We start from the raw sequence: 16,884 nt of genomic DNA on the forward strand, positions 1-16,884 counted from the left end.
GGAGTAATTTCCGGTATATGTCTGTGATGGAGGGGAGACAGTGACAGTTGAACCTTCAGGACCGAGGGACACAGTCGAGTCCTCAATGAGCTTCTGTCCATCTCTGTACCAGGTGAAGGACCAGTCAGAACTCCCCTGAACTCCACAGCTCATCTCCACTTTCTCAGAGGGAAACACATCTGACCACTGGGTCTGTATACCCAGAGATGGCGTTGGTGGGTCTGCAATTTTATAAAATGTAAAAGTAATTACAGAGATGTATGAAACACATTTTAAGGCCATATTCATAATTGTTTCTCATATGTTTCTCAAATGTTTTGTGAAGAACAGTATGGACATTATGACTATAAACTAGGTCTGAAAACCACTGGTCTCAGTCTCACCAATAATAGTCAATGAAATGTCATTGCTAAATGCTGAGAGTTCCTCTCCTCGCTTGATTCGGCACCAGTATGTTCCATCGTCCGCAGGGGCAGCAGAGTTAATGGTATATTCTGTGGAAGTTGGTTCAGCAGATGGTAAAGGTGTTCCTTGGTTATTATGGAACCACTGATACGTCCAGTCTGTAGTATTGCCTGTAGCATTACAGTGCAGATTAACCCTCTCCCCCCGATAGATGTGGGCAGCAGGTGGATCCACAGACAAAGCTGGAGTTACACTGGACATTGGGAGTGGAGTTGTCATGGAAAGGTCATCGTCATAGTCATAGTCATCGGTCGTGGTAGCTGGAGTTACACTGGACATTGGGAGCGTGGTAGCTGGGGAAATTGATGGGATACAGATAGGACAAGGGTTAGATTGCAACAAACACAACAACCAATAACTCTTACAAAAGTTTTTAAATTGCCATCCATGCCATATCAGAACCATGGATAAGTCTATAGAATTTGTGTTTGTTAGGTACATTATTTGTCATGCACTGTAAACCTTAAAACCAAATTAGTCATACTTTCTAACTTTTTGAATTAAACAATGTTATTTTGGCATGTCTTTAACTGGTATATTATACACAACAACCTAATCTGAACAATGTTGCAGTCAAAATGATGCAGGCCAATGTACCAGAAATGTACTAGACATGTATTTATTTATGTATTTTTAAGTTGATATACAGTATACCGTTTCTGGAAATATTGTTGATGTTCCAAAATATCCTTGGTACTAGGATACTGCAACATTTGTTTGGGAATGGTATTGGTATTGGAATGAGTTTTCTCCTGAACGGGATTCTGGGAATCACATTTCTTACAGACAACAGAGCTACTATAAGTGTTGCCAAACAACTAAAATGGATATTACACTTTATAACTCTTTTTCATTGGCAAAATGGGGTGGGACTAGCTGTAGTGCTATTTGTGGTAGTGCTGTTCAAAGTATAATTTTATTTTATCCTTCAGGGGAGCAGAGATTATGTTTTAGCCCGTCTGAATGCATTCCTGAACATGGACATAGCAAAGGTTTTAAACAGGTTTGTTGAAAAGGTGGGAATGAGTTAATTGATTGTTGTTTAATTGTTTGAATCAAGGATTGCAGATTTTCTTTTTCTTTATACTAATTATAGTTAACGAAACAAAAATTCAAGTTGGTAGCATCCCTGTACATATCATTTATATCACATATAGTTAGACACCCCTGAGTAATGGCATTTTGTTAAAGGTAAGATGGTCAACTCCAGTGATGCTTACAGAACGAGGTTCTTCACCACATCACTGTCATGCCAATACTGATGGTAAAGCTCAATCTTTCATATAATGTTGCTTAACAGTACTTTTTTTCTGATGAGAATGTGTTGCATGTTCAGCAAGATAACATCCGCAAATGATAACGGTTTTAAGTGTGAGATGAGTCAGCCAATCTGGGAACCCATTGACAAAGTTTTCCATCTTGAGAGATTAGCTGACAGCTGACTGCAACTGCAGCTATGAGTGAGGTGGGGCTGCTACATTTGGGCAGCTGTGTGTGTGTGCGTGTGCGTGTGCGTGTGCGTGCGTGTGTGTCTGTCTGTGTACAGCGATCACACACCACTGGATCAATCAGCGTGAAACTTTGCATGTACACTCGCAGTTGGCCAAAGAAGAACAGTCAGCCAGACGACAGGGACACTGCACACACACACACACACACACACACGTCATCGCTGGCCAGCTTGGAACGGTTTGGTAGTGTTGCATGTGTCATTATCTGTACATCTGAATGCATTCCTGAACATGGACATAGCAATGGTTTTAAACATGTTTGTTGAAAAGGTGGAAACAAGTTAATTGATTGTTGGTCACCTGTCTCTCCTCTGCAGTGCTGGCAATCCTGTTGATTAGGAAGCCAAGTAGCCTACTGTAGAGGAGAGGGTGTTTGTTCCTGTCTTAACTTGTGGTTTTTCAAATTGTAACTTTGAGTGATGTGGCGCCTGATATATATAATGGGAATGGTTTGAAAATAATTGTCTATGTAATTGTAGATAACTCATGGGCCATAGTTAGCCTGGTTTGTGTTAATTGATACAAATTACTGTCTGTGTTCTTGGTGGGTGTTCTGCCTTGAAGTCAGTTTATTCGGTTTGGGCAGGCTATTCACCTGTTTCCTAGGCTGTGTGTTTTCCACTTCCTGTCGATTTAATCCAATGAAATCCAATGACACTGGTCAGATGACCAATGATATCCAATGAAATCGACAGGAAGTGAAAAACACACAGCCTAGGAAACGGGTGAATAGAACAGCCAGAGGATGAGAGCTGCTGGGGCCCTTAATGGAAGAGTGTAGCCCGTTTTGTCTGATGTCTGATTACTTGCTAGTCCTATTTTAATAAGTCGATTTCACTTACTTCCATAGGGGCGCAGCCTGGCAAAGATCTGCGAATCAAGGATCGCATATTTTCTTGTTTTTATACTAATTATAGTTAAAGAAACTAAAATTCAAGTTGGTAGCATCCCAGTACATTTCATTCATATCACATATAGTTAGAGATCCCTGATTAATGGCATTTTGTTAAAGTGTAAGGTAAGATGGTCAACTACAGTGATGCTTACAGAACGAGGTTCTTCACCACATCACTACCAGTCATGCCAATACTGATGGTAAAGCTCAATCTTTCATATAATGTTGCTTAACAGTACTTTTTTTCTGATGAGAATGTGTTGCATGTTCAGCAAGATAACAGCCGCAAATGATAACTGTTTTAAGTGTGAGATGAGTCAGCCAATCTGGGAACCCATTGACAAAAAATAAAATAAAAAAAGTTTTCCGTCTTGAGAGATAGCTGACAGCTGACTGCAGCACTATGAGTGAGGTCGGGCTGCTAGGTGTGTGTGTGTGTGTGTGTGTGGGAGACATGGCTGGTATCGATAGTGTGGCAAATGAGTATTGAATTGAGTGTTCTAGCCCTATATGAAATGGCCACTGAAAAAGATGTGGGTATACGGCGTATTACCTTCGTATACCCTCCACTACACCACTGCTTAGGCTTATAGGCCTACTACAAATATATTAATCTTTCAATACAATTATTTAATATATAATATATAATATAAGTAAACACTACTTGATTATAATTTGATCCCTCTCTCGTCTATCCCTTCACCTCACTCTTTCAGCTCCCTCAGCAATGAAAAACAAAATAGTTAGAATCGATCAATGTGCACTTAAACTTTTTGTATGTATGTAACTGTCTATTCTTGATGTGTTTATGTGTGTTTTTAACACAGCAACCTATACACGCCCCACGCCTGCAGCAGAACATGTGGATCCAGGTTTGGACTCTTTAGCCATTTAAGAAGCCACCGTTAAGGACATAATCAATCGACATCATCTGACTCGCTGGACAACTTTAAGTAAGTACAAGCAGTGGTTCTCAACCCACATGATTTTGGGGGATCCCCAGATGACAGTGCAGTGACAATTTAAGGACTTTTAAGACCTTTTAAATACCTACAATTTAAAAAAATTAAAATCAAAAGTAATCAGTGAACTGTTCAAACATTGGCCAAATTGTCAAATAATATAAGAAAGAGACAAAATTGTTGAGCCGATCTACAAGCTCGCAACTTGTGAGCTTGTAGATCCATGCTATTTTCACTATTTATCTGTCGAACCGAGTCAAACAAATGTAATGCCTCAACTCCTTAATTCCAAGTGCTTGTCAGGGTGGGGAGGTCCCCAGTTCAAATATGACTATTTTGGGGGGTCCCCAGTTCAAATATGATTATTCTGTGGGGTTGTGGCCTGAAAAGGTTGAGAACCACTGCTGTACAGTACAGTACAGTACAGTAAGTTCAACACAGCAACAACCATTACAGACAATCAGCCTGCCCCTAAGCGCTGTTACATATCTTCCCTTTGGTACATTTGTACATCTGTCTTTATTGCTTTTAATGAGTTTTTATTGTCTTGGGTTTTTGTGTTCATTTTATTGTACATCTCTAAGATGATTTAGTGTCTGAATCTTACGTCAATGATTGCTACAAAAAATCGTTACAACATAAAACGACAAGGTTATTTCAAACCCAGTGTAATAGAATCAGGCCATACCATTTTCATCAGCATCCTGGGCTGTACAAAGAGCAGCAAACACTGTTGAAAAGAATTCAGAGTTAGCGTACAGTTTAGACAATTACATAAATGCAAGAGAGAAGTACAAGTTCCTTTTTTATGACCTTATGTAATAGTGCTGACCACCTAAAACGAGACAAAGTAAACAGACCGAGGACGAACGAAACAAGAGTCAAGAATATTTGATTCTAATTGTGACCAGCTAGTTCTGTTTTTCACAAGAATTTAAGTAAAATACAAATACTTTTAACAGAAGGCAATCTTTTGATCTGCAACACTGCAATAACATTTTTATGATTTTGGGAAAGCTCAGAATTGGGTATAATAATATGGAAGAGTGTCAAAGACCTTACTATTTCTATCGATAATCAGAGAATTATGCTCTCTACATACAGGCATAGTGGTCTGTATTCATGTAAAGCCTATGAAAAACAATATTGTAATGCATGACAAATTAAGTAAGTAATTATGAAAGTAATTAATGTAATAATACAGTTGAGAATGAAACAAAACCAAAATATATTGACATATCTTTTTATATATGTCATATATAACCCTTATATTGACAGTAAATCTCGTAAAGCTGCTTTAGCCAACTTTGGAGAAATGAGCGGAAAAAAAGAAGACAAAAGAAAGACATTAATAAGACCTTCAACATATACAAATACCCTAAAAAAAAAAGCACTGTTCACATGCTAGAAGAATGACATGTATTCATTTAAGTGTCAGTGAAAACTTCCAGAAATTATACAATTAAAATAAAGACGAAACAAAGAAAATATTTAAAATGAATTATAGGATCAAATAGTTACAGAGTGCAACTTCCTAAAAACTTACATAAGATGCTGAAGGCTTTGATGAACCACATTGTTTCATTGAGCCGTGCACGTGCAGAGATGGTGATGCATGTATGATGACCTTTTGGTTAATGTGTTGAATGAAATGTGTACCCAGCAGAGCTATGGTACGTTTGTATCAGTAAGTAAGGAAACGTGAGTAGGGGTGTGTGCTTACTGTACTCTATTTCTAAACTCACTAATAGTCCTAGCTGCTTTCTAATCTCACTTCTTGGCTAGCTGCTTCCTAGTCTCACTTCTGTGGCCTGGGAGTCACCGTCTCACCGCTCTGCAGTGATGGAGGAAGTACTCAAGTGTTTCACTTAAGTAGAAGTATCAATACCGCAAGGTAGAAATATACCTTTTAAGTAAAAGTCTGGTTTTCAAAATGTGCTTGAGTAAAAGTACAAAAGTATTGCCATCAAATACTTGGTATAAGTAAAAGTACTCCTTAATATTTTTTTTTCTTCAAATGAATAAAATCTTTTGAAAATAGCAGATCTACAAGCTCACAACGTGTCACATCGGGGCTGTATGAATGTTTTGTGATAACAATAATTCGATTATAATAATAATCTAAATCTACAAATCTAAATCTACAAAGTAACTAGTATTGAAAATTGGAAATACTCAAGTAAAATAAAAATAAAAATGCCTCAAAATTATACTTAAGTACAGTACTTGAGTAAATGTACTTAGTTACTTCACACCACTGCCACTCTGTCCCCACCCCAGCAAAGGCCATGTGCTTTGAGGCAGCAACAGGAAATGTGTTGGTGAACCACATTCAGGCGTTTGTGAGGAAATACATATGTCGTTTCTGATCATCGCTGAGAAAAGGAGAAAAAAAAACCCTAAGGAAATGAAACAGAATGTCATTATTGACTGCTTTGGTTGATATACTAATTGTAGTCCACATGAACCAAATGTTATGTTAAAAAACATAACAGAATTGGGTCATTTGAAAATGTAACTAAAACCAAAAAGAGAATGTTTGTATGTGCTGTGAGGGGTAGAGGGACATAGTGATTGAAGGTTGTAAGAAATTCACCCAAACAATTCCCTATTTATAGCCATATTGAAGGCATCAAACATGCACAAATAATCAACACATGAATGTTCAAAGTTGCAATTTCCCATTTCCACAAAATTACACACAAGGCAAGGAAAGTGTATTTGTGTAGCACATTTTAGCAACAAGGCTTTATGTTTTATTGCGCTTTACAAACGTCACTTTTAAATAGCAAAGAGGAAGGGTGAGGGCAGGGACACATGCACAGGCTCATTGGCAGAGTATGGAGCCATCATGAGAGAAGAGGGGGGGGGATGCTGTCATAATTAAGCCACATTAAATTAAAGAAAATCACATTCATTAAAATGACTGAATTTGCTGCTGAAGTGCATTGTGGGTACATTCATTGATTTATTAAAATGTAAGTTTAGGTTTTTGATTTTTTTTTTAACCAAAATTTACAAAGGAAATGTTTTAATTGCATGCTTTTACTTTGGGAATCCCTGATTTAGTCAATGTCGGCCAGCCATGTATTATTTTAGGTCTAAAGCTATTTATCAAAACTTTTGTCTGGAACATTCAGGTATTATTTTCTGCTTCTGTCATGTGCTCTCAGAGAAGTATCATCACATTGAACCACAAAAAAAGTGTCTTCAGATTTTACAATCAAATTGCAATTAGTGTCTGAAAGAACACTCAAACATGTATTCTTTTGTACTTTGATCTTATAGGCAAAGTTCAATGTGTTCAAGGTGATCTTTGTTGTATGTCTTGTATGTCGTGTACAGGTATACGAGTAAAACAAATATATTTTTTGGCTTCTCCAACATTGTGGCTTGAGTGCTTGAGACTAGTCACTGCTCGATAGTAGCCTGCACATACAATGTCCCCTGACATGGATACATATATCATACAGCATCAATATGGTCTCTTTAATCAAACTAAGCAGAGGCATATTTTGGACTATTTGTGATCATGTGACAGGCAAATAGAACAACAGAAACATACATGGTAGGCTATCTGCTGACACCTGGTGTTTGGTCAAAGAACTGAAGCATTATCTACAAGCATTGAAGTATTATCTACAAGATAACGTATTTAATATAGAGCTAGGGTTAGACTTTTATAATTTCTTTGAATAATAGTCTGCCTCCTATTTTTTTACAGAACAGTGCAAATATCTACATAATAAAGCACTCAAAATGATATATGAACAAATGTGCATGAGAAATAAATACACTACTGCTAGAACATGGGCTCTGTGCAGAATTGTAGTCCGAGGTTTCCAGAAGGCTTCATACCCATTTCCTGTTCTGGTTCATTTTCCCATTGCTTCACTTGTTTGGCTCGGCAGCAGATCTATACTGGAAACACATATGACACCTTAATATGTGTTTCCAATTATTCTTCGGTGGTGCCCGGGCAAGGACGGATTAGCCATTGGGCCGGTGGGGCCGGGGCCCAGGGGCCCTTGACTCTCAGGGGCCCTTTGGGGGAACTGGGCCGAGAGGCTATCGACAATGTACTAAACTGAGATGTATAGAGCGTCGCAGTTCCCGCCCACTTCCTGGTGCAGGAAGTAAATACTCAATGCATTTTTCCCATTGACTTTTACAAAGATATTTATATAAATTAATTTAAGCCTAGAATCAAGCTATCCAGGATCCTGGTGAATCATGACCATAAAACGTTTGATTCTGTGAAAAAACTTTTTTGAAAACGGCAAAACAAAGGGTATTTATTAAATATAGTATATCATATCATTAAATATAGAATAAAAAAAAATCACAGAAAAAAAGGTTTTATGGTCATGATTCACCAGGATCCTGGATGGCTTGATTCTAGGCTTAAATTGATTGATATAAATATTTTTGGAAAAGTCAATGGGAAAAATGCATCGAGTATTTACTTCCGGCACCAGGAAGTGGCGGAACTGCGACGCTCTATTGGTTAATCAAATATGTGGGCCCCTCCTCTGTATTCACTGCAGTGGTTAGAAGGATTTTGTCAATAACTCTTATCATATTGCATACAAGCAGCGAAATGTTGGTGCGGCATGTCTGCAAGACTCTGCAAGTGAAGGTTATTATTGTTACATGCAAATACATGCACTACTGTACTTAAGTTTACAGACTGTAAATCCTGTATGATGAAACGTCTACAGATGCTTTCTTGACCCACACGTGCCTTAAAACCTGAGCAGTGTCTGCCCATTGTGGGTAGCGCCTGAGGGGGGAGGGATGCTAGGGTTCGTGATTAAATAGTGACACAGTATACCACAATATTCTACCTTTCTGTAAATATTGAAAACGAATCATGTTGAGAATCTATTCTAGACAATAGGTAGTGTTACACGTCAGATTAAATAACTAATGAAGATTCGTTTTTCCCCCTTCTCTCATGGGAACTGATCCAGACTTCCTTCCTAACAAAGCTCTTCAGATGTAATTAAGATGGCTAAATAATACAAGCCAAGTGGTATTTCTTAAAGTTAAAAAAATCTTATTAGTCCTACTGCTTTGGAAAATGATAGAAAACATTGGAAAGATTTAGATATAATTTATTTGGATGTGAGGTTATATTATCCTGACTGCCTGAATGACATAAGCCCTCCATTTCCATCTAACGTATCAAGGATCTCAGATGTCACATCTAGAAAGAGAAAGGGATATGTAGGTCAATATGCCTCTAGTGATAACATAATATACAGTAGAGGTTCAGGCCGCTACGCGGCCCTCATATCTAGAGTTACGTTGCACTGCCGATCCGACCAATATATATATGAGTCATAGTGTTGGGTGCTTTGTCATAGTACCCATTGTACTCATCTGTCTGTGGCCCTTTGTGCCCATATATGGAGATGTATGTTTCTGTCTGTGCCACCATGCCAGGAGGAGGATGTCAGAGTTCTAATTTCAACACTAAAGTAAAATGCGAGCAATTAGTTGTGCAGTTTACTGTAGAGTGTAGTGTGTGGAATGTCAAAACAATTTAAAATGCATGACACTGCTCTTGGCATAAGAGATGTGAGGAGTTTACACAACAGAGTTTATACAACATCTGTGTCAGAACAAACTTGTTTTGATTGAACTGCGAATACAAGCAGAGATGCACCCTGTTCAGATTCAAAGACCAGGCATCCAAGGCTTATGACAAAATGTTATGAACAAATAAAAATTAAGATTCATTCATTTATTTAGGCCTACATCACATACAGTAATTTGAAAAACATTTCAATTAAAAAAGAATTAAAGGCAGCATCACTGAGGTTTCATTGAAATGAATGAAAATAGCTTTCAGAGTCAGACAGCAGTTCAAAATCTGTAACATGAGTTTATCTAAAAGAAAATACCATAACAAAAGATATAATTATTTGACATAAAAATGTGATTAATCACAATAAGCATAATATTTCATCACATGACGAGTAGAAAAAAATTGCCTGCGGTTAAAATAATTTACAATTCTGTGTAAAATCAGTAATCAAATATACAATAGAAAATATTTCAACACCTACAAAATGATTTGCTTGCCAATTTTTCCCCTTTTCCTCCTGCTATGCCAATAGGGCTCAACAGTGAGTTTACGGAAGTAACAATGCCGCTCCTTTTATTTTCAGCTATCATAACAATCCAATATATGTAGACTCACCACGAGGTTCCTGGTTGTAAAACGATGACATATGCTCCACACATAGCCTATGTATGCAATCAATCTAGTTTTAAGAAAAATATGTTTAATTCGCGATGTCATGGAGAAATATTTCACTACCCACAATTACACAACCCACGTTACTACTGCAATGTTACCTCGCTCCCCCATCGAATGTCACATGAGTCTCTACTTCTCAAAGTCAGGAGACGCGACTATAATTTGTTAACAAAAATAACCACTAGACAACGACAGTATTTTACAACACTATTAACAATTAACAATATAAAGACTATAAAAGCCAATTATTAAAGTTAAAAATGAAAAAAAAGCTAAGCAATTGTTTGACAGCCTACTGACAGGCATCCTTTACCAACTTGTAGGAGTTGCTGGTGCAGTGACAAAGAATGACCTTGCCGCCCAGCTTCCCTCCCGTGAACAGGACGATTTTGCACGCCCAGCCAAGGCACCATGGAGCATTCAAACCCTTAGGTTTGAATGCCCTTATTTGAATGCTCATTGAATGCTCCTTGAATGCTACCTTGAAAGACTGATTTCAAGGTATGTTGTTGAAGACATGATTCCTAATTTCCTATATCTACTAGTTTTCATCCTAGTGAGCTCCAAAACTATGGAACAGCCTACCTTTACCCATTAGGTCTGCACCTTCCTTGAACATTTCTAAATCCAGACTTAAAACTTGTTCTCCCTGGCCTTTTAAAAATCCTCCTGCCTTCATGGATAAATGGTTGGACACGTTCTTATGCTGTTTTAAACTCCCACGTTTTTTAACCTTCAGCTATTTTGTTTCTTGTATGGATTTATATTTGTATGCTCTGTATTTTGGTGTTTTGAAGTCACTAGTAACTAATACTATAAGTAGTTACTAAACTTGCCCAATAATGCCTATTGGTGAAGATCCATTTTTATGGTTATGTGTGTTGCTCTGCAGTTATTGGTGAAGATCCATTTGTATGGTTATGTATATTCATGTTGCTCTGCAGTTATTGGTGCATGAAGATCCATTTGACTTTAGCCACATCTGTTGTTGGGTTGTCCTACACGTCTCTCTTCTAAGGAGCTGAAACAAAGGTACAGTGACAGGATACTCTGTCATTGGACGTGCAGTATGTACAGTAGTTGTTGTAAATATAATTTAAGTAATTACCCTTCAGAAACTATCCTATTTGTAAACGATTTCAGAATACCAGTTTACTAGGAAATAAATGATTTTTAATAATTTAATACCCAATTTGATTTAATTAACACATTCTCATCATGTCGCATTAACATTCCAAAATAAGCCAAATGTAGATCTTTAAATAAATGTATACTGTACCACTTTCATAGTCAGAGTGATCGATTGCTCCATAGATGCCTGTGTCGCCTAAAGTTAAATCAGCATTAATGTGGCGCTTAATATTGTTAGTTCAAAATGTTTAAATTCTGTTCATTATTCTGCTAATGAGGAAAAACACACTTCCAAAAACGTTAAAAACAACATTAAATTATTAAATAATGAAGATTTTTTTATTTTATTTGAAGTTATACATTAGATTGAAATTAGAACCAGTCATCCTTGTCAGAAAACCCAACATGATTGAACGACTGACCGTGCTGCAGTGGGCAGTACGTGTCATTAGGATCCCCACTTTGATTGGTGCGCTGGTCTGAAACTGAAACCTGATTGGGTCCCTCAGAATGAACGGGCCTGTAATTAAAAGATAATATTTGGCATAAATGAAGTAAAAAAAAAAGATGGAATCTACTGCAGTCATGTTGATCAATACACAGAGTAATAGTGGTACTTACCTGACACAACATGGGTCTGTAAATGAAAGAAAAAGGTTGTACCATGAATCTTTGAACCTTTAAATTGCTATGTCGTGACATTTAATAAGGAGAGTTGCTCCATGATTGTAATCTATAATACTGTATGAACAGTATGGCATGAGAATACACCCCAAAAATCTGTTTTTCCAACCTCTTATTTCTTTTTACAGTTTTTTTTTACTGAGCTCAGGGTTTGGCACTAAAAGTTTTTTTTTTTTTAACAAATCAAGTCCTGCATCTGAACCTGGAATTTTGTTTTACTCCAAACATTAACATTAAACAATAAACCACAGAAAATGAGTTTCAAATCATTGGATTAGATCTTTAATATATACTGTACCATTATCATAGTCATCGATTACTCCATAGATGCTTGTGTCACCTGGAAGTAAACAAATACGCACATGGCGCTTATTGTTATTTGAGGAAAAAAAAGCTGATTCAGCTAATGCAGATCAACAGAACACAACTGAACTCACAAAAAGGACATGTTTAATAATGATGATTTTTTTAAATTTGAAGTTATGAAATCATTTAATTGAAATTCATCACTAATTTCACAGGAAATTAGTTTAAAATCATTGCATTAGATCTTTAATATACTGTATACTGTACCAGTTTCATAGTCATAAGACTGATCGGTTACTACATAGATGCTTGTGTTGCCTAAAGGTAAACAAATAAGCACATGGCATTTATTGTTATTTGAGAAAATGTTCAGCTACATTTTTCAGCTAATGCCGATAAACGAACTCAACTGAACTCACAAAAAGGACATCAAATGTTTAATAATGATAATGACAAGTTATGAAATCATTTTAATTGAAATTCATCATTGTCAGAAGGACCATCTGGTTCAAAGACTGACCATGCTGCAGTGTGCAGTACACGTCATTAGGATTCACACTTTGACTTGTCTTCTGGTATGAAACGCAGACCTGATTGGTTCCCTCAGAATGAACGGGCCTGTAATTAAAATATAATAATATTTGGCATAAATGAAGTAGAAAACAAGATGGATTCTACTGCAGTCATGTTGATCAATAGACAGAGTAATACTTAGTAGTACTTACTTGACACACCATGGGTCTGTAAATGAGAGAAAAGGGTTGTACCATAAATCCTGAACCTTTAAATTGCTATGCCATGATATTGTAAATTATAATACTGTATGAACAGTATGGCATGAGAATACGGTTTACTCAGAATCTGGTTTTCCAACCATGTATTGGAAAACCATGGCACAAAAAGCTGTACCATAAACCTTTGAACGTTTAAATTGCTAGGCCATGATATAGTAAGGGAAAGTTAGCCACATTTTTGACCAATCTGGAAAATAAATGTTTACCAATAGCTTTCTTCACAAAATGTGTAAAGAAAGCTATTGGTAAGCATTTACTTTCCAGATTGGTCAAGAATTTGGCAAATTTTCCCGTACTAATATTTAATTGGGAGAGTTGCTCTGTGATTGTAATCTAGATGCAGTAGTAAGCTAATGTAGTAGTTCTCACCTTTGTATGTTCTGTATCGACAAAACAGGAGCAGAAGGATCGTCAGTGGAATCACAACCAGAAGACCCACAATCAATCCCACTACAGGCCCAGACCCTGAAGGTTGAGATACGGTGTGGAAAATTGCATTTCAAATAAATGGATTAGAATTAGAACCACTCATTTTAACATTTAACATCACAGGCTGTAGTGTATACCTCAAGAAGTTGTGATTATGTACTGTATGTGATTCTGGTCTCCACAGAAAGTACATTTCATAACATGGTATAACATATCAGTTATTTTTGATGAGAGACATTCTTATAACACAGTCTGAATCAAACGTTACTCACGGTGGTTCTTGGTCTGGAGAGCATCACTGGGGGTGGAGTAAGAGGGCCGTCCAAAGCGGATACCCTGGCAGGTGTACTGGCTCTGATCAGGGTCATCCTGGGGCGTGACTGTGCGGGTGTCAGTCTCTGAGGGACCCAGAATGTTTCCTTCTCTGAACCTGTATGTTTTAGTGTTTTAGAGTGTGTTAAGAGGCCTGTAGGCCTACAGTACATACATGCATGTCGTACACTTTATGACTAGAAAATCATACCATGTGTGGTTCCACTGGTCTTGGCTTCCCTTCACCTCACATCTGAGCACCAGACTATCAGTGGAGACTGACCAGCCAGTTAACAAGGTCATGACGGCCCACGGACGCTCTGCAGACATAGTAGGAAAATTAGGCGAACAAGTTCAACAACAGCTGCATGCTTGCAACTATATTTAAGAAGGAAAAGGTATGCTTACCGTGAATGTCAAGGTTACGGGTCTCTGAAAATTCTGTGTGAAATTCTTTTTTCTTGCCTCTTGTTGCTTGGCATTGATACTCCCCCTTGTTTGTTTCAGCATTCAAGCTGATGGAATGACTGTGTCCAGAAGTGTACAGTGGTGATTTATCTTTGTACCACTGATACTCCCATCCAGAGGAGACCATAACATCACAGCTGAAGTTCACAGATTCTCCAATGTACATCACATTGTACTCTGGTTCTTGCTTCAGTACAGCTTTGGGAATCTCGTCTGAGGGTAAGTTATGCAAATTATAGTAATGTTTAGATTAGAACCAAAAATTCATCAGATTGAAGGGAAACTTTGTCATTTTTAATTTCTTCATCACATTGGAGAAGGTTTTAGTTTTTTTCCCCTCCATTTGTTTCCCTAAAACAGCTACTCTACAGCTACTGTAGCTCTTTGTCTCCAATGAATGTTTCCCCCCGATGGAAACACAAAAGGAGAGGTTTAACCAACTAAAATACAAAATATCAAATTATCCCTTGAATGGAGTATAGAGTATAAATTATCTCACCATAGACTGTGAGCACAGATCCAGAGCTATTTGTAGTGCTGACAGATCTGCTCTTATGTCGTCCCATACACTCATATTCTCCAGCATGTATGGCTGAGACCGAATGGATGGAAAGAGTAGCTCTATCTGAGTCCAGGGATGAAGAATTGTCCAACATTGTTCTATTTCTGTACCATGTATATGTCCAGTCAGAGCTGTTTGGAACCCCACAGCTCAACTCCACTGTCTCAGTGGGAAACACATCTGACCATGGAGTCATTAGCTTCAGAGCTGGAACAGGAATAGCTAAAAAGAAATAGATAATTGTGATTTTTCTGTACCCATATTTACGCTGTTTCATTTAAACTTTGTCAAGATTATAAGTTATAATGAAAGCCAATGGCATCATATTATTGTGTCAAAGTATAACACACAGAAGTATTCAAAGATAGAAATATCAGATTTACTTTTTTTTGTCTCACCAGATATCTGTAGAGTCAGATTCTTGCTGTATTCTGTAATGAATGCTCTTGTGCCTCTTTTGGCCATGCACTTATAAGTACCACTGTCTGATGAAGTAGCTGAGCTGATGTTATAACTATTGCTGCTTTTTGATTGTCGTGTTTCACCTTTGTACCATAGATACTCCCAGCCAGTGGAAACATCAACTTTACAACCAAAGAACACTGGCTCTCCAATGTACATGTTCTCAGCACTTGGGTATTGAATCATCAAGGGTTTTGGCTTGTTGGCTAAATTTGAAAAGGAAAATGTTTATTCTGCAGTGTCAGAAACAAGTGTCTTTACTTTTTACTGCTTTTGCAATAATAGTAATAAGAAATGGACAAAAACAATTGCTAAACTGAGCTCACCATGGAGAATGACCTTCTTGCTGGATTCAGTTTTGACAGGCCTGGTTCTGTGTTGTCCTCTACAGGTGTATGTTCCAGCATCTTCATGTTTAGCAGATGAAATTATGAGAGATGATCCCTCTGCGTCATGGGACAGGATCGTCTGTGTGTACATGCTACTATTGTCAACACTAAGTTCATGTTCATCTCTGTACCAGGTATAGGTCCAATCAGAGCTTCCTTGAACTCTGCAGCTCATTTCCACTCTCTCAGCAGGGAACACATCGAGCCATGGAGTTTCCAGCTCCAGAGAGGGAACAGGTATTTCTGCATAGATAACAACATGGCATAAGTTATACCATTTCATTCCCATCCCTTCCCTATTATTATTATTAATACAATGTTAATACATTTATAACTGGCAACTGCAAATTCTAACACTAGCTCTAACATAATTCTTAAAACAGATATTTTCTTTTCTTACCAATCATTTTTAGAGTCTCGCTGTCATTTGCAAATAATTCATGTTTGCCTCTTTTCCCCTTGCATGTATACATTCCACCATCAGAGGGAGCAGTAGAGCTGATGTTGTAGTTGGATTTACTGGAGTCAGAAGTGTTGAGTTGTTTTCCATCTTTGAACCACAGATACTCCCAGCCAGAGGACACATCAACTTCACAGCTGAAGGTCACTGACTCTCCAACATACATCTGATCAAAGCCAGGATCCTTGCTTAATGTTGACTTTGGTTTGTTTTCTAAATCAGAAAGTACAACAACAACCCATCACATTACCACCAAATCTTATTACAAAGAAGTGTCACGAGAGAAAAAAACACTGTTAAAGAAATGTCTTTGTTACTGTATGTAGTAGCCTAATACTGCATCATTAATACAAAATGGATGGTCTCTGAGAGGTCTCAAAAAAATACTTTATTATCAGTGAAATAACAAGATAATGTGACTGCTATCTTCCCTCTTGATATGTTAGCATTAGAACCAATGACAGAGGTAAGCAATTACTACTTCTACTGCACTGACATTACAGTAAGTGGTGTAAGTGAACTAATGTGAAATATATCTGTTAAAAACTCACGATGAACTGTGATATCAGTAACAATTATTTTCTGTTAGTCTAGATACATACCAATTTCATTACCTACACATGGACGCAAATGATGATGTGATTATTATTATTATTATTTTATTTCTTTTGTATTTTAATGGCAACATGTAGAGGAACTTACCATACACTTTAAGGACAGCTACATCACTAAAATTAGTGGTTATCCTGTGTTTGGTCTTGTGAAGACCTCTGCAGGAGTACCTCC

At 37.4% G+C, this 16,884-nt stretch overlaps 2 protein-coding genes across 5 annotated transcripts in view; both read right to left on the minus strand.

The window, feature by feature from the left end:
* The window catches only part of LOC311054015 (hemicentin-1-like), a 48,387-nt gene that overhangs the window by 7,478 nt on the left and 24,025 nt on the right, over positions 1 to 16,884 (minus strand). For 2 of the 4 annotated variants that reach the window (XM_084069876.1, XM_084069875.1), the window contains 3 exons: positions 16,039 to 16,311; positions 15,576 to 15,881; positions 15,186 to 15,455 (listed from right to left, as the gene is read on the minus strand). The exons of the other annotated variants lie outside the window; for them this stretch is intronic. In XM_084069876.1, coding sequence (XP_083926002.1) covers positions 15,186 to 15,455; positions 15,576 to 15,881; positions 16,039 to 16,311 — 849 coding nt within the window. The remainder of the gene's footprint in view (positions 1 to 15,185; positions 15,456 to 15,575; positions 15,882 to 16,038; positions 16,312 to 16,884) is intronic. 4 annotated transcript variants of the gene reach the window in all.
* Positions 9,596 to 14,843, minus strand: LOC311054016 (uncharacterized protein). The gene is made up of 13 exons (XM_084069879.1): positions 14,725 to 14,843; positions 14,166 to 14,438; positions 13,969 to 14,077; positions 13,718 to 13,875; positions 13,386 to 13,481; positions 12,948 to 12,963; positions 12,743 to 12,840; positions 12,490 to 12,540; positions 12,215 to 12,256; positions 11,854 to 11,869; positions 11,655 to 11,752; positions 11,381 to 11,428; positions 9,596 to 11,122 (listed from the first exon to the last, which is right to left on the minus strand). Exons 1-13 carry the CDS (start codon positions 14,789 to 14,791, stop codon positions 11,115 to 11,117), a joined length of 1,080 nt encoding a protein of 359 aa, XP_083926005.1. The 5' UTR covers positions 14,792 to 14,843; the 3' UTR covers positions 9,596 to 11,114.

This window comes from Gymnoscopelus microlampas (assembly GCF_963454915.1).
Source record: "Gymnoscopelus microlampas genome assembly, chromosome: 10".
In the NCBI taxonomy this organism is placed as follows: domain Eukaryota; kingdom Metazoa; phylum Chordata; class Actinopteri; order Myctophiformes; family Myctophidae; genus Gymnoscopelus; species Gymnoscopelus microlampas.

What these genes read in the sequence shown, in the direction of transcription:
- LOC311054016 (XM_084069879.1), bottom strand. Translation starts at nt 14,791, where the DNA reads ATGGGACGACATAAGAGCAGATCTGTCAGCACTACAAATAGCTCTGGA. An exon ending in ATCTGTGCTCACAGTCTATG is followed by an intron (nt 14,439 to 14,724) that starts GTGAGATAATTT and finishes ACTTACCCTCAG; the next exon opens with ACGAGATTCCCAAAGCTGTA. An exon ending in TCTCCAGACCAAGAACCACC is followed by an intron (nt 13,482 to 13,717) that starts GTGAGTAACGTT and finishes CTCAACCTTCAG; the next exon opens with GGTCTGGGCCTGTAGTGGGA.